Below are 23,489 nucleotides of genomic sequence, written 5' to 3' on the forward strand. Positions count from 1 at the left end.
CACGTCCAACGCGCCAACTTTATCATCTAATTTATTCGAATTATACATATGTTCAATCGCATTAATAAAATACAGCATATTGAAACACTACCTGTTACAATCAATACCCTATGAAATACCATAGAATATTGTCGACGGGGGGCGAGGAGTGAAGGGCATTTCTTTGTTCTGGCCACGACTGTGATTGGTGCATTTTAAAACTACTTCGACCACCTTGCAACCAGTTCCATTTCACACGGAGAATATAAAACAGTATTTTCCAACCTCCACAGTGTTAAAGGAGGTGACGCCAGCGACACACCGATTATTTACCTTGGTTCTTGTATGTTCCATCGTAACACGTGGAAAATCTATCGAGTAGCTCCGGCACTTGAGACTTGCATGTTAGGCCAAGAAATTACTCCGAGTAACTGTTAGGCCTAGAAACGAGCACACGTTTGACCTGCAGTTGATCTCATCAAAGGACACGACAAGGTGGAAGGAGGTTGGCCAAAGGCGCTCGCGGTACATGTATTGGCATGGGCTCAGGCATGGGATGGGCTTTTCACCTCATTAACGTTAGATCGAAATCACAACTTTGTTACCTCTTGCATTTGATGAGGTTGAACGAATATGAATTGATGGGGGGTTTCTATCGCGTTTCTGATTGGTCAGATCGAAATCGCCAAGTGACAAGCCATGGCCCGACCGCCACGGATGAGCTTGCTCCAGCGGTTCTTCTACGTGACACAGACAAGCCTTCGACGGTTTGATGCGTGGACGGAAAAGCACATGATTGGTTTGCCAAACCCTCCATTGACGGAGGAAGAACGTCAGGACAAAGCTCGTGAACAATGCGTGGACCTGTGGACGTTGTCGCTGGCGGACCACGTTCGCTTTGCGCGGGAAGCATGGGCGGAATACAAGGATACGCTTCGCGAAGACTATGAATTCACAGAGGTGGTCCGAGGAAAGGTCATGGACTTCAAGGACACCGTGGAGGAACAGCGCGCCAAGGTCGACGAGCACTTGGATTCGCACCATCCCGAACTCAAGCAACACATCAACACATGGAAAAGTGACATCCAGCAAAGTGTGGGTGACATCCAGCAAAGTGTGGACGACACGACAGCGCGAGTCAAGGTGCATGTTGACGAGATGAAGGTCCAGGCCAAGGATATTGATGTCGAGAGGTTCGTCTTGTGGCTTTGAACTGCAACGTTCATCTAACCGTGGCATAGAATTCCAGAGCATATATCTGATGCCGTCAATGCCTTGAAGAATCGGCCGGTCGTAGATGTCAAGCGAGACGTGGAAGAGTGGGCGCTTGACAAGCTCGTGGTGGGTCGTGCAACCATGTCGGCGTTCGTCGAGGGTACGACAGACAACCTTAGACCATGGTGTGATGGGCATATGCATGTACAGGATACAAGGCAGGCAAGGAAGAGGAATTGATGCGGGAAACTCCGTTGCTGAAAGAACTGGCGGAAAAGGCGACCGATCAACACAAAGACTTTTTGACGGCCAAACGCAACGAATTGCTCCAAAAAGTGGCCGATTTTGAAGTGAAAAGCACGAGATCATCGCCTCCACCCGTTGTATAACGTTAATATGAACGAACACTGCAGACCTCACGCACCATCTTGTCCGTTTCGTACGTGTGCGCAGCATGCAGCTATCTTCACGCCATGAGGAATGCGGCCCTTTGATGGACTACTCTTCTTTGTCATCAACATGCAGCAATGGTTCCGTCTGGTCGTAATGTCGGTCGAATTCTAATCCAGAAAAAAGTACGGAATATCCGGATACCAGTTCTCCGGTTTCAAACTACGCGCACTTTTTGAAACGTCGGGCAGTAGCGAAGGGACGGCACGATGGTGAAGCCTGCGGCGCCGACCAAGCAAAAGTCGCTCGCGGACGATGACTTGCTGAAGCTTGAGAAGATGGAACTGTCGGATGACGAGGATGACTTCCAGTACACGAACGTCGACGTGATGGACGACGACGACGACGATGACGAGGCGGACTTCCAGACCGTGCTGCGAAACCTGAACAAGGAAAAAGACGTATCGAGTACCGAGAAAGCGCCATCGCCAGTGTTCAAGGGACAGAGCGGGAGTGGGGGCTCGAATATTCCGTCCCGCACCATCAGCACGCAAGTGCGGCCGTCGGTCGTCGACGACTTTATTAGGAACTTTCTCATCAAGATCAGTATGCCACGCACGTTGGACGTGTTCAACACCGAATGGTATGAACTCATGGCGAAAGGAAAATTGAAGGAAGAGGACATTGGAATTGTCCCGGACATTTACTTGCGCAATCAGTCGCTGGACGACCAGGTATCTCATTTGCATCACAACGTCCAACAAAGCTCACCATGGTGGGTACTGCGTAGGTCAAAGCACTGCGAAAACAATTGGACGAGACCAAAAAAATCACGGAAAAGGCAAAAGGTTCGGCTTCGAGTAGCTCAAACTTTTTCTCATCGTCCTCGGCGTGTAGGTACATGGGACAAGTTCCGCCATCAACGAGACGTCCACAAGATGCACCATCAGCGCGTCGTGCAAGAGAAGAATTCCCTCATGGACAAGATCAAGAAGTTGCGAAAGAACATTGCTGCGTACGAGCCGTTGCTGTCCGAGTTGCGAACGAAATACGAAGTCGCGATGAAGGAGAAGATGCTCATGCGCCTCGAACGCGATCGGTTCATGGCCAAAACCGACGCTCTGGTGCGGAACCATCCACTGTCGTCCATCTTGACTCATGGCATGGCAGGAAGCGCAAGTTCGAGCGCTCGAACAGAAAGACAGCAAGGGAAGCACGAGCAAGTCGTCTCCTGCGAAATCCTCTGGGCTCAAGAAAACCAAAAAAGGCGACACGAAATTGCCAACGGAAAACGCTCCCAATCCCAACGCCGACAAGACGTTTGACCCCGTGCAAATCAAACGGTACGACAAACCCAACTGATGAACATGTGATGCCCCCCCATCCCATACTCATGGTTTGAGAATGCAATTTTAGAGTCGAACTGGTCAAGGTGTTCCAAGGCCACCAAAACTCGATCGCAGCCGTGGCATTTCACCCTAAGAATCCCGTGCTCGCGACCGTCTCGGACGACGAGACGTGGAAATTGTGGTCCATTCCCACCTGCGAGCTCATCATGAGCGGCGAAGGGCACCGCGACTGGATTGCTGGCATTGAGTTCCACCCCCGCGGGACGCACATCGCGACGTCGTCGGGCGACAACACGATCAAGATATGGGACTTTGTCAGCGCGTCGTGCACGTTGACGCTGCAAGACCACGCACACCCGGTGTGGGAAAGTGCGTTCCACCACGACGGCGACTTTCTCGCGTCGGCGTCCATGGATCACACGTGCAAGCTGTGGGATCTGAACACGGGCAAATGCCGCAAGACATTCCGGGGCCACGTCGACTCGGTCAACAGCGTGTGCTTCCAGCCGTACACTGTCAACATCTGCACCGGGTCTGGGGACAAGACCATCTCGATTTGGGACATTCGGTAAGCCAAACGAGACGTGGACTAGCCACCTACCTCTACAAATGACGAATATTGAACTTGATGGTAGATCTGGGCTGTGCGTTCAAACGTTTTACGGACATCAAAACACGTGCAACAGCGTGGCGTTTTCGACGGCAGGGGACACGATTGCGTCCTGCGATGCTGACGGGTTCATCAAGTTGTGGGACGTGCGCATGGTGGCCGAGCGCGCGACGATCGACGGCGGACAGCAACCCCTGAACAGCGTCGCGTTCGACAAGAGCGGGCAAGTGGTCGTGGCTGCGAGCGACGACGGCATGATCAAAATGTGCAACGCAAGGACGTTCGAGTACGTGTCCGACTTGAAAGGGCACGATGGTCCCGTCCAGGTAGACATATATCATTCTGATACAAGTATTCCGAAGGCAACAACACTCCTATTATGTTGTGTGTGTATCGTGTGATGTGTAGTCGGTCAAGTTTGACCCCGTTGGACGGTACATTGCGTCGGCCAGCTCGGACTGTACGTTTCGGTTGTGGACTTGACACTAGTGTTTACGATTGGTAGTACTGCGTGTATCCTAATGTTGCGTATAAATATGGCTTTCAACGACAGATGCATTGACTTGGTCCATATCTGCTCAGTGGTTTCCATCGCTGTCGGTGGCCATGTCAGGCTCGTCCAAGTACATGGCCGCACACTCGGCTTTTGTGGTGGTACCAGCGACGTCCACGACTTCGAGGATGTAGTCGGCGGGGGTGGCGTTCGTTCCAATGACGTGGCGCCACCACGAATACGACACGAACCACGTTGTGGGAAATGGATGCCCATTCTCATTTGGCCAAGGCAAGACATGCTCGACGAGGTCGTACCCTTGGTTGATTTGCGTGAGGATGATCGCAGCGATCCCAAGTGTAGACGACACTTGGACGTTCGCTTCATCGAAATCAGACCGCCTCCACTGCCATACCTGGCGGTGTGATTCCAGATCCAGACAATTTCGAGGTGGGAGCTGGGCGAAGGAGACGTCCACTGTGTCGTGCCGCACATGAAATGACTCAACCTCGAACCCCGTTGGGGCGATGACAAACTCCAACCGGTTGGTGCGCCCGCCTTGCCATGGAAACGCTCGAAAGTGCGAATGCAGACCCACGCCACACACGACTCCGTCGGCGTCTTTCGCCACGTCCAGCTGGACAATGTGTTCATGACGCAGCAAGAGGTGATGGGCTCGCTCGGTCCAATTCTGCATCGACAAGAATGATGTCCACGGAGAGGGGGGATGGAAAAGGGCCGATGATGATGATGGTAGTGGTGGTGGTGGCGATAGTGTCGTTGGTGGTGGCAGAGGGATGGAAGGAACATGTATGACCATTGTCTTCAACGCGGTGGTGCCAAATAGTGCAGAGGCACTACATCCACTGTCGTTCGTGGTTTGCAGGGGCGATGTGTATACCCCCAATCGGCCAATATGGCGCCGTCCCAACGTTCCTGCCAACGCCGTCACTTGCATGCCACGAGGGGCTTCAAAGCGGGCGGGGGGGAGGTCGTTGGCGCGGCCGTACACTTTCGTGACCCGAACATTCGTGTGCAGTTGGAGGCCATCGACCCACGCCACTGCATGGACAGTCACTGCCATGACAACTTCACTTTCATCTAGACAAAACCGCATATCGTCATCCTCGTTGGCACCACCACCTACAACAATGTCAGCCTTGTCTAGGAGAAGATCCATCTGGATGCAACCCCCACGGCGGAAGTTCACGCGGAACGGACGCTGGGGACCGTCCATGTAGGCGAATCCCGCCGGCCCAAGAAAGTCATGGCGCCACTGTATCGTCGGTCCGTTCCTGTTGTGACGATGTTGATGAAATAACGTCAGAGCTGGCGACAACCGGCGGAGATACGGCGAGTGGTCCAGCTTGACCGCGTTGGCCGGATGCCACGCCGCGCCGCCTCTGTCGTCGGAGATGTGGCGTCCGTCCATGTCAAATACGCACACCAGACGATGGATGTCGTCCCCGCCCCGACTCATGATCGTTCCTGGCGGCGCGTGACCCAGGCCGAGCGCATGGCCCATCTCGTGCAAGAGTGCGCCGATGCCCGTGGCGTACGACCCCCCAAACGTGCCTCGATGCCCACTGTCGTCCAGCAACGTCGACGGAATTTTAGTAGCGTCGGTGAACTTGGAGACGACGTCGCGCACGCTCGAGGCCCACGTGTGGAGGCCGCATCCGCCAAACAGCGCCACGCGTGGCAATCCGTCGGCGCCGTTGGCGACATGCCCTACAGCGCGGCCGGACGAGGCGTTGAATCGGCAACAGCCCGTCACGATCACATGGAGAATGGGATCATGATTCACTGGAAGTTCTCGCCGAATCACGCGAAAGATCTCTTGGTCGTCCATGGCTGCCATGGTGGACGTCGTGAGTTTAGGCGAGGACCAGGCATGCACACGAGGCTGTCCAAATGTGTCCATATCGTCGAAGGCAAATGTACGTGCCGGTAGACCATGTGCTTGCTGCAACGTGGCCATCATGGCCTGAAGGAGGAGCGCATTGAATTGGAGGATGGCGAGGGCGGCGGGGAGACTGCCGTCGACACCCGCGGGGGCATCAATGGATCCGTCTGTGTCGGGGCATGTCTGGAGAGCAAAGCGGAGTTTATACGGCGATACAGTTTGGTCTGTGGTCGAGGAAGGGAGTGGAGGATCGTAGTGGAGCGTATGCGTGCGACGATGGAAAGTTGGGGTCGTGAGGGCAACGCGATGCTGGCCGGGAGATGGAAGGTGGGCGAGAGCCTTGAAGCGGCCAGCGGGCCAGTCGACCGGCCATGATGTAACCACGTACTCAACGCGAACATACAGTATCGAGCATGACGGTGGAGGTGGGGTATAGTGATGAAGAAGAACTTGGCCTTCTAGTAGCACAATAGGATGGTCCACGATGATGGATTTGGTTCCCGCGTCATGCAAGAAGAGTTGAATTCCTCCATCGTCGCCGTCGATTTCTAGCCATAATTGATGATGCTCACCAGCATGGATTGGTGGATCGTTGATGGACATCGATGGGATGGAGGTCAACGCTGTCGTCTCATGCACGAGGTACTGTTCCATGCAGTGGCAATTTATGAGCGAGACACCTGCCATAAACGCCACCAACACCGTCCGCCCCCAACTTCGTCGCGGCATCCTTCTCTCCGTTCACTCTTTCGAAATGACATCATACAGTCCGACGCGAAAGGTTATCACCACCATGTTTTTCTCAATTTTTTTCCAAAGTATTGAAAATTAAATTAATCCAAAAACATGCCCAGATTTGTATACTAAAAACAAGCATTTCTAGCTTTGAATTGCAATAAAGTTCAAAATATTGAGTGAGGAGTGAAAAAAAATACGTTTTTACACCGACCTAAAAGGTTATAACCACTGAACAACCCCATCAGTTCGCCCACGATAATAAAAGAATTGATACGATAATTCACACGCAAATCCATTACTAGTATTTAGTTGTCATTCCGTTAGCCGCAACAACACTCAGGCATCTCGATTTCATGCTAAAAATCAGAGTTTGAAGGTACGAAACCTCCAACGAGTTCCAATGACGCATAATTGAGGCTTTGAGCTCTTCTTTCGTGTCATACTGCTTCCCGCCAGCATACACTTGCTCAACAAGATATCCCCAAATATTCTCGATGGGGTTCAAGTCGGGAGACAACGCTGGCCAGTCCATAACCACAACACCTTGTTCATCCAAAAAAGCTTTTGTTGCGTTGGCAGTGTGAATGCTTGCATTATCTTGCTGGAAAACGAAATCAGTGCCAAAACGAAGCTGGGCTGCAGGCAACATGAACTCGCCAAGCGTGTAGATGTAGTCTTGGGCTGTTTGTGTTCCCTCAACGAACGCCAATCGAGTCGTTCCATCTGCCCAAATACCCCCCCACACCATGAGCGAGCCACCACCATTTTGACGACTGAAAACTGTTTTGACATCACGTCCAACGCAGTGCCAATACGACTTGAGACCATCGGGGCCATCCAGGTTCCACTTTTTCTCATCGGAGAAGACAACCGAGCTCCACTTTTCGGTTCCGTAGTCGACCATTTCAGATGCCCATTCTTTGCGACGAAGCATGTGCATGGGGGTGAGTTTAGGGGCTTTTTTCATCTTAATGAACTCAAACTTGTTGTTGGAGCGTAAGTAGCGGGTAACGGTAGATTTGTGCAAGTCAAGGTCGAGTTGATCGTTGAGTTTTGCAGCACTCAATATCTCGTTGGTACTTGTGCGATACAGTCGCCGCTGTTGTTGAGCGTTGAGCTTCTTCGGGCGACCTTTTTTCCTTTTTTCCTTTTTTGTAGTTGTTTCCATACGAGGTGGGGTCCTTGAGATAGTTGGAGATTGTGACATGGTTTCTGTCGAGTCTACGTCCGATTTCACGCACACTGAGACCCTCCGAAGACCAAGCCAATGCTTGACCTTGTTCAATCTCACTTAGTTGCAAAGCACGTCCCATGCGTCGGACACAAGGTAGGTTTGGAAGTGTATTACACGATTTACAATGCGTGTGAGCCAAACTGCACCTATACACGTGGCCAAATGTGGTTTGAACGCGTCAGTCACCATGTGGTTATAACCTTTTGCGTCGGAGCAAAAACGTTTTTTTTTTCACTGCTCACTCAATATTTTGAACTTTATTGCAATTCAAAGCTAGAAATGCTTGTTTTTAGTATACAAATCTGGGCATGTTTTTGGATTAATTTAATTTTCAATACTTTGGAAAAAAATTGAGAAAAACATGGTGGTGATAACCTTTCGCGTCGGACTGTAACACCTCTGATGTTCCACCAATCACAAAGGACAGTCAAGTGACATACATTCTCACTCGCCATCCATGGAATTCCCTCACTTTAGAGCTCATAGTATATATTTCTATCAGCGGGTCAACACGAGCAAACTGCACTTCTGCATATCAATATATTCACTCTATGGTAGTAGATTAACGGCGACCTCCTCCCCGGCCCCCTCCTCGGCCTCCACGTCCGCCGCGACCCCCTCGGCCACCAAATTCAACTTGTCGCTGACGTTTGTTGCTGTCCGACTGGGCATACCGCGCGCGGCGCGAGGCTTCCGCATCCAACCAGAACGCCTTCTCTTCGTCGCCAGTCAAGATCTCGGCGGCGCCGATCTTCTGATCCTTCACCGTCACGTCGCCGGCCGTGATGAGTTCCACGAGCTTGGTTGCGGCCGCCACCACATCCACGCGCAGAAGCGCTTCGGTCTGGCCAAGCTGAAACTTAATGAATGCCACGACGCCGGTTTCGCCGAGAATGTCGTTGAGCTTCTCCTTGACGACGTCGCGGGACACGTCGGACGGCACCCCCGTGAGCTTGACTACGAGTCCGTTGTCATAGTCTACCTCGACGGCGGGCTCTTCGCCGACCGTCAAGAAGTGGAACTGGGGGGTCTTGCCGCCAAGTTGGGGCACCGGCGACAGCTTCGAGAGCGCGTCAAACACTGCCGTGGCTTGGGTGTTGTCGGTGCAGTTGATCTTGGCCAGCGACGCTCCCGTCTGGAACTCGATGAACGGCACGCGGACACTCGACGCGCCCAGCGCCTGTACGACGAGGTCCTTGACGTCGAGCACGCGCACGGCTTTGCCGATGGCTGTGATGGCCACGTACTTGCGCTCGCCGGCGGCGTCCGCCTTGCGTTTCTTCGAGTCCTTGCGCGGGCGGCCGGCGATGGCGGATTCGTCCGACACCAGCTCGAAGCTGAGCTTCGTGCCAAGCACTTCCACGGGGTGGGCGTCGAAGTAAGCCAATGCCTCGGTGGCCGCAGATACTTGCGAGTAGAGCAAGTTGAGTTCGTGTAAATCTTCAAAGAAGTTGACCAGAGGCTTCTTGTCGCGGTCGTCTTCCCACAGACCCTCCAGCGCCGACACGGTGTCTTGGAACGTGGCGTCCGCAGGCACGCCAGTCGCCTTGAGCAGCGCCTGGATACCCTTTTCAAAATCGCGCTTGTCGTCGTGCGACAGCGCCAAGTACGCAGACAAGCGGATCTTCTTCGGCGACCGACCGACGATCGTGATGGACTTGTCGGCGAGCACAGCATCCGCCGTGGCTTCGTCTTTGAATTCCACATGCACGACGCCGAAGAAACGACCGGCGGCCTTGACTACGCGCGTGTACCCGACCGTGTCGATGTTGAACGATGCGTTCACTTCGTCGATGCTGGGCGGGAGCACGCCGAGACCACTGAACGCGACGGTGCGCTTAGTAGCATCGTCGTTCGACAACGCAGCTTGGAGGCGGCGGAGCGCAGTGCGGTCTTCGTTGAGTTCGACTACCGTGGACTTTTCCAAAGCCGACGCCAACACCTCGGGGTCGGTCGTCAACGCCTGCAGTTTCTTGAACGTGAAGAGGACCGAGAACGGCACAAAGCGGTCGGCATTCTTTTCCGTCTCCGCCTTCAAGAACTTGTCGCGGCGGAAGTTGCTGTCGGAGAAGTAGAACTCCACTTGCTTCTGGATCACGGCGAGGTCGGCCATGTTGGGAGTTTGAAAAATGAAAGCGAGTGGACACTGGTGCCGGTGGGTCGACCAATCATTTTGGGGTATCCCAAATCACGCACTGAATGTTGATTTCCGCACCTTTCCGTGTTCCATTCTGTAACGAATAACGCACCCAATTCTCCGAGAAGTCGAATATTCACATATATATTTAGCTCTGGTAGGAAATATATATCGTCATAATAGTCGTCACTTTGAATTAATTGGTAGGCCGACATTGAAATATTAACTGAATAGAAATCAATCTTCCTTCTGCTATCAATAATTCTATGATAGAATTTGAATTTGCCCCGCTCATTAAAATGGACGCACCTTCGAAAACGGTGCGTGTTTGGGCGTGACGAGCATTCACCTCAACCGCAAAAGGCGACGACGGCAAGGACAGGTACGATAGATCGCGCTACAGTTCTTGTGGTGTTGAACATGCATGTAGGTTAAGCGTCACGATGTCGAGTCGAAGCAATGCTGCATCGGTTCCGTTTATGATCACCGCCAAGATGAAGTACGAGCTCAAGACGCTCGGGTACACGGACGAAGATATCCACAAGGTCTGTGGGTCCGAAACGGGGGCGTAGCCAATCTAATGGGGGTTGCACGAGTAGATGAAGGTGGACAATGCACACAAGATCCTTGACACGGGGTTGCGAAAAGGTGAAGTCAAGAAAACGATTCCGTTGAACCCGACGCAAGCTCTGGCGGCATGGGCTCCGTCGGTGGCGGCCCTGCTGGTCACGCTGCTGTTGCTGTACTTTGTATTTGGCACCACGACAAAGTAGACCCGTCGGTGTAGTAAGCCAACCGTCTCCAGAACCCGACGATATGAAGTCTTGTTCCCAGGAGCGGTTGTAGGCTGAGCGAGCCAGGCGGCTGCCTTTCTAAATGCTTCGAAATCAAATGTGTCGAGTGCATCATGTGTACGTGTGTGTGTGTGCTTTAGAGGTCGAGGAGGGCTCACTTCCGACGACATCTACCGCCGCCGCCGCCGCGGGCAGGCCACAACCCGTGGGAGCTGGTCCATCGACACACCCGTCGACTTCAACCCCTCCATCTTCGTCCATTCCGTTCATGTTGACGGCCGCAATGAAGCACGACCTCTTGCAGCTCGGGTACTCCGAGCCAGATCTGTACAAGGTACAGTCCATGTCATATAAACTGAAAACGTATCACATATGTCTAGATGCCACCAGACATTGCCCACCAGATCCTCCGAGCCAAGCTGCGCAAGCGCAACAAACCTCCATCATACACGACCCGCCCGCCTTCCATCCCTCAACATCCCCAACCCAGCGAAGACGACGACAGCGACGACGTGCCGTTCTCGCCGTGGGCAATCGGGGGCTGCGTCCTTCTCACCGTCGTCATGCTTGTCGTTCAGTTTGCCACTGTCTCGTGACCCTTATCCCACAGTACAACATATACAAATTCTTGGCAATGTTAGTGTCCCATTTGTAGGCAAACTGTACTTGCCATGTACTAGTATTACTACTTCTCCAAGTACTAGTACATACTGGTCGGAGAACCCGGAGTACAGTGCTGTAGACTCATCGAGTCTTGTGTAATATAGTTCTTGTGGCTATTCGATACGAATCTCGCCGCCGAATCGAATTATCATGAATCGACGCTATTGGCTAATCCATTTTCGAGTCGATTTGATTGGCTCGAAAGGACACAAGTATATTCAACCAATCAGAACGCCAGCTTGATTCAATATTGATTCGCGAATTTTGGACGTTTATAGCGAATTCACAATAGCATCAAAACAAATCCTTGTCATTACATGGCCCCGCTTGCATGCTGGCCCACGAACGCGTTCACTTCAACCAGCACGTCGTCGTAGGTCGCCACGGCTTGGGGGTAGACGCGGATCCATCCCGAGCCCGAGTCGTGACCCAACTTTTCCACGCGGTTCCAATGCAAATGGCGCTGCAGCGTGATGGAAACCTCCTGCGCGCCCGCGGCCACCTTCCACCCGGCAAACCCCGCCTGCTGGATGCTCTCAGCGATGCATTGCGTCAGCACGTCGGCCGTCGATTGGGTCGATGGGAGGCCCACGACCAAGTGCAAACATACGCCCCACGTGCCCCGCAACGCATGCTCAAACCCCTCTTTGATGCACGCCAGCTACAAAGATCAACCAACACCCCATGGGGTCAAACGTGTTTTTCCCAAACAGTATCCCAGATGTAAAGGACCCTACCCTACCCCTTAAAATCCTAGGTACTCCAAAGACCCTATCCCGCTACAACAGTAGGACGCACCTGCAACACCAAAATCAGCCGTTCGTAGCGCGGGTCTTCTTGCTCACGTTCTTGGACTGGCCACCGCAGCTGAAACTCGAGCGTCGCGCCATGGCCCATCCGTGTTGTGAGCATATCCGTGCGTTGCTGTGGAATGAGACAATAAAAGAAGAACGAGTTTACGACGTGGCAGACACACGTTGCCGTATATATATATATATAAATCCGCACCTGGGACGACGGGTAGAATGCCTCCATGCCCACTTCGATGGCCGCGGCGGCCTGCAGCGACAGTGAAAACAGCGGGTCCGTCCGCTTCGTACCCAGCGGAATCAGATGCTCCAGCGCCTGAATGAGCTGGTCCTGGCCGTCCTGAAGCCCCACTTCAGCAGGGTCCACATGACTTAGCACGAGGCGGCGAACGTTGGACGTGACAATCTACAGGAAAAGTAGGAGCACTATGTACATAAAATAATATATTCAGTTTTTTTATTCATATATATATATATATCCATTATGCTTGGTAGATTTCTATATACACATGTAAATACAAGAAACAATCCTTACACATGGACGAACCACACACACACACAACAACAACGTTGATTCAAACCCAAAATATAAGAGTATAGAGGTTGAGAGAACGGGGTAGATAGGTATGTACCTGCAACACGGCGAGGCCCATGGCATTTGGTGTAAACCGATGCTCCACCATACTAGGTTGGCTTGCGTTGGGGCGAGTGTCGGCAGAAGCATGGAGGATGAAGGCTGGGGGACTAGTCTGGGCCAGCGACTGCGTGAGCTGCGTGGCCGCGGCGGCAAGCGCGTCGTGCAGGTGGGTGGGCTGCGACGGATTGAGCCACGGCGCGAGCAGATCCGTGAGCAATGTGTACCCCAGCTCAAAGAGCTCGGAGCTGACTTGAATCGAAAACGGATCTTCCAGTCGACTCAGCTCGTCTTCTTGGCGGCGGCCGACAAACTCTTCGGGGCGTTGCATCCGCTGCATCTGCCACACACTCAACTCACTCAACACGCTCAAAATCACCATCGCCAACTACCACCATTATCCGTTTAATTTGGCTCAAGTGTAGTAGTACTGAACAAGTAATGTATATATATAACAGTATTACAAGGACAACCGAGACTACAAAGCCACGGGATCGATGCAAGGCGAAACAACATACCTGCGCGCGAGACTGAATGCACTGGACAAACGACGGCTGCTACATCCAATAACAGGTAAGTTGTATATATATATGGACATTATAAATGGACATTATAAACATATATATATATATTTGTGCAGTCGTAGCTCGATGCCAAAAATATTCCGTCGTGTCTTTCTACCTGGCAAAGCAGCAGCACCAAAACGGGGTACGGCGTGCCGCCGGTGGTGGCCTCTTCGTCGAGCGACGTCGTTTGAGGGGACACACGCGAGTCGAGTCGGTCCGCCGCCGCGTGGTCCAAACTGATGCCACTCGACGGGTACACTTCGAGGCCGGGGATCGCGGCCACGTCCGGGGACGTGTACACTTCTAGGCCAGGGATATTTTGCAAGATTTGAATCGTGCGGCGCGTGACTTGGTCGTGTAGGTTGAGCGACATTTGCTGGATGATGAGGCGCTTCTCCATGCACTTGGCTTCGTTTTCGTCGGCGCTCGAGTGAGCCATCACTTTGTGGACGCACGTGGCCAGGTCGGTCAAAAACGACGCCGTCTGGATCGGACACAAGGGCGTCGTATCCCCCGACTGCAGCAGACACTGCACCACGCGCAGCAGCGCGCAGAGCGACCCCGACGCCAGCGCCAGCGTCTGGCAGCACCTCGTCACAGAAACACACAAGTGGTGGACGGACGCACCTGGAGGATCGACAGCGCCAGGTCCCGGATGGCCGCGTGCGGGGAATGGGTGGCTGCCGACGACACCCACGCCACGAGGTCCTGCAGCAGCTGGCTCGGCGGTGTGTACACACACTCGACTGTCGACGGATACACGTGCACGTGGTAGATGCCAAAATGTACACGGTCGTCTTCTACTCGTGTTGTTTGGTGTGGGCAGATGATGGAATACCAGATTTTTAATATATATATATTGGAATACCAGATTTTTAATATATATATATATATTAAAAAATTGCCCAATATATATATATATATTAAAAAATTGCCCAATATATATATATATATATTGGGCAATAAAGGAAAGCCATCTTGGCTCCCAAGTCGTGATACAAACTCATAATACGAGTGTGTGTTGGATATATATATACATATATATATCGAGTTGGATGTATTGATTTTGTACCGGCATGAATCTGTGGACGTGCCATCGAGATCTTGACATGGGACACTGCCACCACGGGCTAGAATATAATATAATATATTTATTTATATTATTCATAGTGTATATATATATACATAAATTCGGCAATGCCACCATAACCGTTTTGATCACAAGCATAAAATAACAGGTGACAACAAGGTCGAACACTACTCACCGACACGAGGTGAAGTCGATGATCATGGGGCTCGTTCCCCGCATGTTCTTGTGACTTGTGTGCGCGGGTGAGTTGAATGTCGTTAAATGTCTTGCCGCCATCCGTCGATACTTGGATGGCGTAGTCGCGGCAGCGATGGGTCGGATGCCATGCGATGGAAACGGCGTGGACGGTCGTGGGGGGGTCGAAGCCGAGGGTCACGTGTGTGTCGGTCGACGACGAACTGGCGGCAGACTGCCAGAACGAGCTCGAGCCAGTGTCCAGCAGCCTAATTGAAATCCCAAGTAAATGCAAGTAATCAAGCCATGAATGTACTGTGTCGCATTGTGCTGGTCGTCGGCATGCGACGTCGCGACGGCCGACGACGGAACAACGTGGGTCACAGGGGGCGCTTGAGGTGGCGCCCAGTCTTGGAACATGCGCAAGGCGTCTGATTTTTCAAACAAGAGCGCAATCTAATGGGATCATGACGGATACATATATATATATATTGATACAGAAAACTATTGACGATATATATATATGAATTATACTCGCTTGAGCGGTTCCAACGCTTTCAAGCTGTGGCTGTCGAACGTGGTGACGATGGTCGAGAGCAAGCGGAGGTAGATCTGTGGACCACCAGCAAATGAGATTTTTCACGACATCGTCGTAGGTCGTCCAAGACAAGTCGATTCGAAATTGGGAGCAGCAGCACCAAATCCGCAGACAATCGATGTACGACCAATCAAAACCCACAACACGAATCAAGTAGCCAATCAAATCCACACTTTGACCAACGACTGAAATTAGTGTGAGACTGAACGACATGGATGATTACAAGTCAGTACAAAGGACGGTTCGATGATAGATTTGGCAAAGAATCCGCACAAAAGTAATCCAAGTTTGGGGTAAAAGCACAATACCTGGTGCAGTTGGTTGGTGGCTTGGGAGGGCGCGAGTTGGCGCTTCCGGTACACGGGCCCCATGGAGATGACAGGGGGGACAGGACATTGGTCGATGCGTTCGAGCACAAACTTGAGCTCGCTCTTGGGTAATCGCACGGCCACCTAATGAGTCCAACGAGGACATACATGAGGAAAGGGAGGGAGGGAGGGGAAGGAGTATGCATGTACGGCGTGGAGCGGCATGCCATGGCGGGGGCACCCCGGGACATGAGGCATGCTCAGTTGGAAGTTGGACAGTTTGAGCTGGCGGTGGCTGCTCGTGACGAGGGCGCTGGCCGCCGTGCGGGTGGTGAGGACTTCGCGGGAACTTGGGAAGACGACGCTGGCGCAGCACTTTTCGTCGCATTGAACGACTGTGTGGTCGATCTCTTCGATGCGGGATGGAAAGTACCTACACGTATGTGCCAGGTGCACGAAGGATCATCACCTCTCCGGACCAATGGCGCATAACGTACCGGAAGGCCTGCTTAATCTCCTTGGGGCTGCAATTCCACATACGAATGAACGTATTGCCTTTGCATCGACGGCAGCCTTCACGGAAAGGTCGTTGGTTGTTCGTCGCGGCCGAGCACTTGGGGCACTTGGCATGGGTCGTCGTGCCTTCGAGGACGGACTCGGTGTACAGGAGCTGATGGGAGTCACATCCCGGGAACTCCAAGTACAAGCAGTCACGGCATACGATGGACGCAAACGTGCGCAAATCCGTCGCCATCGAATTGTCCACCGCACACACGACAGATGCGGCGATGGATCTTGTAACCGTTTCGGGACGAAGGTCAAAGGGCGTCGTTGATTGGACATTAAATATATTATTAGCGAATCAAAGTACGTTTTTTGGAACCTTTATAGCGAATCAAACGGTAGGTTTGAATCCACCAATCCGTGACCCGGAATATTATCCGGAATATCGTCGGGGCGCCGCTAACGAGACGGCGGCTGCATGATGGACGACACTTCCAGGCCGTGGCGGCAGGCCTTCCAGTCGTCCTCCATGGATCTCTCCCGACATGACGTGCTTGTGATGGTGCAGTCCTTCATCGAAGCATTCAACGACGGCTCGAAGCAGATTGCCAAGAACAACGCCCTGTCCGAGTTGAAGTCGCGATGTCAATCCATGCAGTTTGTCGCACACTTCCACGCGCTGCCCGCGCCTGTCTTCTCGCCCGTGCTGGACATTGTGTCTACTGTATGCGTGGACTCGAATGACCATGATAGTCTTCGAGACGACCTCGTTGCGTTGCTCTTTGACGTGGTCGGTGGGGCCGCATGTGTCGGGTACCCCACGCCGCCGTTCGCCAAAGCGCTATCGACTCTTGTCCACTCCGTCGTGCATGCGATCGTCGGGATCAGCGACGTAGACCTGGATGCATCTTTTGCCCTGCATCTTCAGACGCTGGCAGCGTGTCTCCGCGGCAACGTCGGCGTGCGTCTGTTCGTGTCGGAGCTGCCCACGCGGAAGGAACTCGTGCGGACGCTAGCGTTGCTGCTCAATCGAACGGACGACGCCAGCATCCTCATCCACGCCATGTCGGTCCTCGCATGCCTTGTCTTGCAAGAACCCATGGGTCGCAAGCTATTTCAGCCCAAGAATGTCGCACATGCGCTTACGTTGGTGCTGTCCATCGTGGACAACAACCCTGGGACGGCGCATGCTTCATCCATGCTAATGACGACGCGGTTGGACTCGTCCGCTTGCTGGATAGATACGACGTACGTTCGTATTATGTAGTACGTTCCAAGGGTTGTTCAAGTGTCTACATATTATTACTAGGAGATATATTGAATTTCTTTTACCCAAAATTATGATCATTCGACCTCTGAAAGCTATGGACATGATCACACATCCACATCACCATGGCGAAAAAGGAGATAGAGAGATCATGATAAGTACATGTTGGGAAACAGTATATATATATATATATATATATATATATATGGAATATTGGACTTTTGTGTGAATTGTGTGCCAAATCTATCATCGATCGATATTGTTTGTACTGACTTTTGAATGCAAAGATCGTCCAGTGTCACACTAATTTCAGTCACACACGAATTCGATGATGAATGGATTTGATTGGCCACTTGATTCGTGATCTGGATTTTGATTGGTCAATCATATCGATTGTATCTGCCAATTGTTTGGTCAATTGATGTTGTGTGTTTTCTGCCCTTTGTAGTGTGCCTCTCCACATGGCCAGTGTCAACCTGGTGCTGGATTTGGCCGCGCAGCCGTGGATCCTGTCGCAGATGGAAATTGCCGACGAAATGCACCAGCTCCTCCACATCATGCTGCCCCGTCTCCACATGCAAGAGACGATTCCGCGGCTCCACGTAGCTTTGCACTTCCTGCATGGCGTGGCCTCCATGAGCTACCGCCTGAGGAAAGCCATCGGCGCCAAGTGTCCGCCGCTGGCCACGTCCATGGCGGGGGTGTTGCATCCGTCGCCCGTGATCGCGATCGCCGCCACGAAATTCTTCGTCGCGTTGTTTGCCGACGACAAGCCACTCGTACAAACGTTGCTCGATGCGACAAGCTCTCCAACAGCACCCTCCTCGTCCTCGGTACGGAACCAACGGGTCGGTTCATATTTCACGCAGCTGGCGTTTGAGCCCAGTATATATATATATAATTTATATTATACATATATAATTTATATAATATATATATAATTTTTATATATAATTTTGTACATAATATGTATATAATTATATATAATGCATATAATATATATATATATAATATGTACATATATATATATAATATATATGTAATATGTACATATATATATATATATATATATATATATATATAATTTATATAAAAGTTCCATATATATATAATTTATATAAGTTCCATTCCATATATGAATGTATTCAGGTATGGTTTTTGGTGCATGTTGTGTGGAGGATTCTAATACTGGAATGTTGTAGGCGACGACGTCGTGCCTTCCAGACGCTACGTCCACCAAGATTTTGGCGCCCCTGCAGCCATTGCTCATTGGGATGTTCCGCACACTGCATGCCACCATCACCCACGTCGTCCGGAACAGCAGCGGCAGCCACGACCACCCCAACCATCATGTGACCAACGACGACGACGACAATCCCATGGACGGGGGGTCCCCTGCGTACGAGCACGCCGTGTGGATCTGCCTCTTGCTCGTCCAACTCGGCGCGGACGCTCGCGTCGTGACGCTCAGTGTACCCTTGATCAACCTCAGTCAGGTGATACAATACCGTAGGCGGACGTCATAAACATGATATATCGTTTTTCCATGTATATCGAGACTTTCTGTGAATATTGATATTGCATTAACAGTAAATTTGGACTTTTGTACTGATTCTTTGCCAAATCTATCATCGATCGTTATTCTTTGTCCTGACTTTTGTATGTTAAAATCGCCCCGTGTCACACTAATTAAAGGCGCACACAAATTTGACGTTTCATTGGTCGAAAAGTGGATTTGATTGGCTACTTGATTATTGATCTGTGTTTTGATTGGTCGTCTATCGATTGTTTGCCGATTTGGTGATTCTGCTCGTACTCGATTGAGCACTCCCAAATATATCTGCAATTTCGAATATATATATCGACAATATATATATATATATATGTATAGCTGGTGGGCCTGTCGCAGCGAGAAGCCTCGTACCACGACACGTTGCCCCTCGAGGCGCGTGCGCAGTTTACGCCTCGGTTTTCACTCGGGTTTGTCGTACGTAGAGAAGACGATATGTACTACTACAGTACTACACTAACAATGTAACCGTGTCGCACACGTAGACACTGTTGGGTACGTTGGTCCTGCACGACGACATGGACGAGGACCTGCTGCGAGACTGCCACGCCGCCCTGCATCACCCGGCGGTGGCGTTGGTGCTCGCCCGGGGGCTGTGCCAAACAGACGACAAGGCGTGGACGCTGCGTGTGCTGTCGTTCGTCCGCCGACTGGTGGGCTTGTCCACCACCAAGGTGGTGCAGCTCCACCCACTTGCCGACGCGCTGTTTGCGATCCACCAAGTACGACGCCCTCGTTCGTGTACAGTAGAAGGAATTTATCATGTCGTCCACACGATAGAAAAGCCACGATATGCTACAGACGTGGGTCGATCGCGTGGCGCAGCGCGATGCGGCGGTTCAGCTGGCGTCCAAGCAGGTGGAGCGGGTGACTGCGGAGCTGGACCTGGTCAAGATGAACGCGAACGACGAGCGGGTACTGAGCCGGACGGAGCACGCGCGGCTGCAGAAGGAACTGGACGTGCAGCGCACAACCCACGAGCATGTGCTGGAGAGTCTCACGGTGAAGATGGAGACCCAGCTGGGAAGGGTCAAGGCACATTGCGATGGATTGCACCGACAAGTGATGGAAACAGTATGCACTTTGATGAGCGTTAAACGAGGCGAGATTGGGGTTGTATATGCATTGGGTTGTATCTTGAGTGATGAAAAGTATATGTTGTTATGTTTGTGCACTTGGTGGATGGTATTAATATATATTGTGAATTCGCTATAAACGTCCAAAACTCGCGTGGTTTGTCGAATTAATATTGAATCACGCCGGAGTTCTGATTGGTTGGATATACGTGTCCTTTCTGTAAGAGCCAATCACATCCAGTCAAAAAAATGGATTAGCCAATAGCGTCGATGATTCGTGATTCGATTCGGCGGCGAGATATTCGATTCGATGAGGTCTGGAAATCTGTACCGAATCCACAATACATTGTCCTTTTACCTAACATTTGGTTGACTTATGTGCTGATTCTTTGCCAAATCTATCGATCGATTCTTCTTTGTACTGAATTTTGTATATATAAAAAGAAAGTCTGTGGTGATTGGTATCACACTAATTGAAATCATACACTAATTTGACGTGGATGATGGTTTTTCCTGCAATCGGATTGGCTAGAATCCTTCTGCCGATTCTTTCTTGTGTACATGTATTTCTATGGTTGTGTCGTCGATTCAATACATTATTCTCCATATTGCTCCAGTTTAGAATAAACCCATGACAATATATATATACTGAATATGGTGTAGACGGACGCGTTAGCAAAGAAGAAGGCGCAGCTGCAGGACAGTCGCGTACAACGAGGACAACTCGACCAAGACAACCACGCGTTGCAGCGCAAGTTGCTCGTGTTGGAAATGCGATTGGACGAACTCGGACAAGCTAACGTCGCCGCCACGGCCGACGTCGACCGCGTGTACTGACGATTCTTGTTGCTCAGAATGCTATGACATATCACTAGGACGGCGGCGTCCCGCCAGATGCAAACCGAGTTGGAGGCCATGTCCGAGGCATACGCTGCTCAAAGCGGCGACCTCGTCGCGGCGCACGAAGCAAACGTTGTACGTATTCTGTCCGGATCGAAACGATGAGGATATTACTGTGAATTCGCTATATACTTGCAACACATTCGCGTGGTTTGTTTAATCGATAGAGAATATTGTGGTGTTCTGATTGGTTGAATATACTTGCGTAAAAGCCAATCAAATCCACTCCAAATTGGATGAGCCAATAGCGTCGATCATTCGTGATTCGATTTTCGGCAGCGACAGATTCGATTCGACGACACGGGGTCTGGATATTTGTACCGAATCCACAAGAATAAATATTTTGATGGCATTTTTCCGTTTTTGATATGGTACGGGTGCTGACATATTGCCTGGAGTAGCAATTGAAGCAGACACTCAACCTCCAACAAGACAAGCACGAGACGTTGTACCGGCAGCTCGTGCTCTTGGCCAAAGCGCATCAGCAGCAAAGCGACGACTTGCATCGGATGACCGAGGTAAAGAACTATTGTCGATTTGATACAAATTTAGGGAGGGGGTGCAATCGAATCGCGCCGACCAAACCGATCTGATTGGTTGAATTTCATTGAGAAGGTTTTGATTGGTTAATAATTTTGAGCTCATCTGAAGTAGCCAATCAAATCGATTTCAATTCCAACGAGAAACCACGCCACAACACGAAATTGCACTCGAAAGCACAATATATTGTCTTTCTTTTACTCCAAATTTGGTTGACTTTTGTGCTGATTCTTTGCCAACTCTATCATCGATCGATTCTTTGTCCTGACGTTTGTATGTAAAGATCGTCCAGTAGCACACTAATTTCAGTCACATACACTAATTCGGTGTTGACTTGGTCCAAGAGTGGATTTGATTGGAAGGTTGATTTGTGTTGTGGGTTTTGATTGGTCGATCATCGATTGTGTGTCGATTTGGTTAGTCTGCTCATTCGATTGTCCAATTTGGAATCGATTTGACAATACCGTATGACCCGTGGCATACTAAAGTCTTTTGTGGGAGTTTTCCTCACGTGGTCGATGGGATTTTTCCTATGTGTGTGTGTGCAGGAGCGGGACGTGGCCACCCGAGACCTCCAAGAGGCCCGCACGACGCTCGATGACATGCACGCCCATGTTGAGTATGTACACTTAGTTTTTTGCATTTTAAATCATGGGGTGACCGCATGGAACTAGGGACCAAGAGACACGACTTCACACACATAAAGAACACATGGCGGAGCTGGAACGCGCCGTCGTGCGCTACGAGCAGTCGGTGGCGGAGGAGCAGGCCAGGAGCAGCACGTTCCGCCACGACTTGGACACGCTGCGACATCATCATGGCAGCCTGCAGGTATACGATGTTGCTTGCTGGGAAGGAGATAGATGATGAACAACCCGATCGTGTAGAACGAAATGGCGGCCAAAGTGGCGAAGGCCATCGACCTCGAGCGGCAACTGGACGCGGCCACCACGGCACTCCACCAGAGAGATGGAGACGTCCAGCGACTGGTAATGCAAAAAGGGGGAGCTCGTGTCTAACGATGGTGTGAGGTAGAAAGCGGAGCTGAAAAAGTACGCCAAGATCCAAGCGATGATCCATCAGCTGAGCGACGGAGCTGCAGTGACCGCGCAGTCCCAGCAGTCTTCTCAGGGCGGTGGCGGCGCGTCGCAAGGGTCGTATCATGGGTTTGTCCCCGAAACGCAGTTCAGTCAGTGACGACAAGGCACTCGTGATTGCCACCATCATATTTAACATCATTCCCCCTTGTACTATGTACCAATGCGCACTTGATATCGACAGAAGAGGAGTGAGTACAAACAACGAGGGAATTTAAGGCTCATCGAAGTTCTGTGTGTAGCGCAAATTTCACGATATGACTGGATAGCGTAGTTCGAAATTCGAAACATATTATAAAAATTCACCAATAGAAATTTAAGTATTTCGTGATTTGCGCTGATTGGCTGAAAAAAGTGTGTGACACTCAAAACTTCGATGAGCCTTAAATTCCCTCGTTGTCTGTATGTAGGAGTACTGTGTAGGCTTCGGTCGTGGTGGACGACAGTGTGATTGATGGGTTGACTAAACTGCGAGAATGGAAGGGTGATATACCACTTACGATGATTCCTCGCGAACGATACATGCACAGGCCCATCAGAGAACTCATAGTACATGAAGGAGGCGCTTTGATTGTGGTTCTGTCTGTACCTGGTCAATTTCAAAAGTTATTGTGCATTTCACCCAAATATTTGGACTTGAGAGAGTCATTTCACCAAATCTCATTCGAATCCATTTGAACTATTTTAATAGTTCAAACTACCAGTATTAAAATACTGGTAGTACTACGTAGTATACTTTACAACGATTAATATAAATGTGGTTTTGCCCAATAAGGAGGGTCAAACGTTTGGATTGGCAGAAATTTGAAATGACGTGATTTGATTGGCTCAGGCGGTTCTTTAATCGA

The 23,489-nt window shown here is 51.0% G+C and overlaps 7 protein-coding genes across 15 annotated transcripts; 4 read left to right on the forward strand and 3 right to left on the reverse strand.

Annotated features, from left to right (window-relative positions):
- The first annotated feature begins 649 nt into the window (after positions 1-649).
- On the forward strand, positions 650-1,616 carry H257_09691 (hypothetical protein). The gene is made up of 3 exons (XM_009835995.1): positions 650-1,172; positions 1,221-1,354; positions 1,405-1,616. Exons 1-3 carry the CDS (start codon positions 679-681, stop codon positions 1,581-1,583), a joined length of 807 nt encoding a protein of 268 aa, XP_009834297.1. The 5' UTR covers positions 650-678; the 3' UTR covers positions 1,584-1,616.
- A 210-nt stretch (positions 1,617-1,826) lies between these two features.
- On the forward strand, positions 1,827-4,304 carry H257_09692 (hypothetical protein). The gene is made up of 7 exons (XM_009835996.1): positions 1,827-2,318; positions 2,375-2,432; positions 2,482-2,708; positions 2,755-2,927; positions 3,001-3,501; positions 3,569-3,869; positions 3,952-4,304. The coding sequence occupies exons 1-7, from the start codon at positions 1,854-1,856 to the stop codon at positions 4,024-4,026; spliced, it is 1,800 nt and encodes a 599-aa protein (XP_009834298.1). The 5' UTR covers positions 1,827-1,853; the 3' UTR covers positions 4,027-4,304.
- Positions 4,122-6,596, reverse strand: H257_09693 (hypothetical protein; the record flags this gene model as incomplete). Its single annotated transcript, XM_009835997.1, has 1 exon — positions 4,122-6,596. The coding sequence occupies one exon, from the start codon at positions 6,594-6,596 to the stop codon at positions 4,122-4,124; it is 2,475 nt and encodes an 824-aa protein (XP_009834299.1).
- A 382-nt stretch (positions 6,597-6,978) lies between these two features.
- Positions 6,979-10,027, reverse strand: H257_09694 (hypothetical protein; the record flags this gene model as incomplete). Its single annotated transcript, XM_009835998.1, has 2 exons — positions 6,979-7,901; positions 8,482-10,027. The coding sequence occupies 2 exons, from the start codon at positions 10,025-10,027 to the stop codon at positions 6,979-6,981; spliced, it is 2,469 nt and encodes an 822-aa protein (XP_009834300.1).
- A 346-nt stretch (positions 10,028-10,373) lies between these two features.
- H257_09695 lies at positions 10,374-11,624 on the forward strand. 2 transcript variants are annotated; one of them, XM_009835999.1, is made up of 5 exons: positions 10,374-10,433; positions 10,482-10,596; positions 10,651-10,699; positions 10,986-11,179; positions 11,226-11,624. In XM_009835999.1, the coding sequence occupies exons 2-5, from the start codon at positions 10,495-10,497 to the stop codon at positions 11,439-11,441; spliced, it is 561 nt and encodes a 186-aa protein (XP_009834301.1). In that variant the 5' UTR covers positions 10,374-10,433; positions 10,482-10,494; the 3' UTR covers positions 11,442-11,624. The 2 variants fall into 2 exon arrangements, with proteins under 2 accessions (XP_009834301.1, XP_009834302.1); XM_009836000.1 differs by having other exon boundaries at positions 10,651-11,179.
- Positions 11,625-11,695: 71 nt separating this feature from the next.
- Positions 11,696-16,474, reverse strand: H257_09696. Of its 2 annotated transcripts, none has more exons than XM_009836002.1 (14): positions 16,185-16,474; positions 15,898-16,120; positions 15,688-15,831; positions 15,316-15,393; positions 15,098-15,237; positions 14,783-15,050; positions 14,590-14,647; positions 14,145-14,317; positions 13,633-14,097; positions 13,470-13,505; positions 12,950-13,339; positions 12,517-12,723; positions 12,307-12,432; positions 11,696-12,169 (listed from the first exon to the last, which is right to left on the reverse strand). In XM_009836002.1, exons 1-14 carry the CDS (start codon positions 16,439-16,441, stop codon positions 11,822-11,824), a joined length of 2,913 nt encoding a protein of 970 aa, XP_009834304.1. In that variant the 5' UTR covers positions 16,442-16,474; the 3' UTR covers positions 11,696-11,821. The 2 variants fall into 2 exon arrangements, with proteins under 2 accessions (XP_009834304.1, XP_009834303.1); XM_009836001.1 differs by having other exon boundaries at positions 13,470-13,508.
- Positions 16,475-16,638: 164 nt separating this feature from the next.
- On the forward strand, positions 16,639-22,947 carry H257_09697 (hypothetical protein). Of its 7 annotated transcripts, XM_009836003.1 has the most exons (14): positions 16,639-17,439; positions 17,907-18,291; positions 18,661-18,954; positions 19,350-19,445; positions 19,514-19,750; positions 19,809-20,102; positions 20,768-20,934; positions 20,980-21,079; positions 21,406-21,522; positions 22,093-22,163; positions 22,219-22,375; positions 22,432-22,533; positions 22,580-22,832; positions 22,884-22,947. In XM_009836003.1, the coding sequence occupies exons 1-13, from the start codon at positions 16,670-16,672 to the stop codon at positions 22,739-22,741; spliced, it is 2,952 nt and encodes a 983-aa protein (XP_009834305.1). In that variant the 5' UTR covers positions 16,639-16,669; the 3' UTR covers positions 22,742-22,832; positions 22,884-22,947. The 7 variants fall into 7 exon arrangements, with proteins under 7 accessions (XP_009834305.1, XP_009834307.1, XP_009834311.1 ...); XM_009836005.1 differs by having other exon boundaries at positions 22,219-22,533; XM_009836009.1 differs by having other exon boundaries at positions 22,432-22,832.
- Positions 22,948-23,489: the final 542 nt, after the last annotated feature.

Source organism: Aphanomyces astaci (assembly GCF_000520075.1).
Source record: "Aphanomyces astaci strain APO3 unplaced genomic scaffold supercont1.24, whole genome shotgun sequence".
Classification (NCBI taxonomy): domain Eukaryota; phylum Oomycota; class Saprolegniomycetes; order Saprolegniales; family Verrucalvaceae; genus Aphanomyces; species Aphanomyces astaci.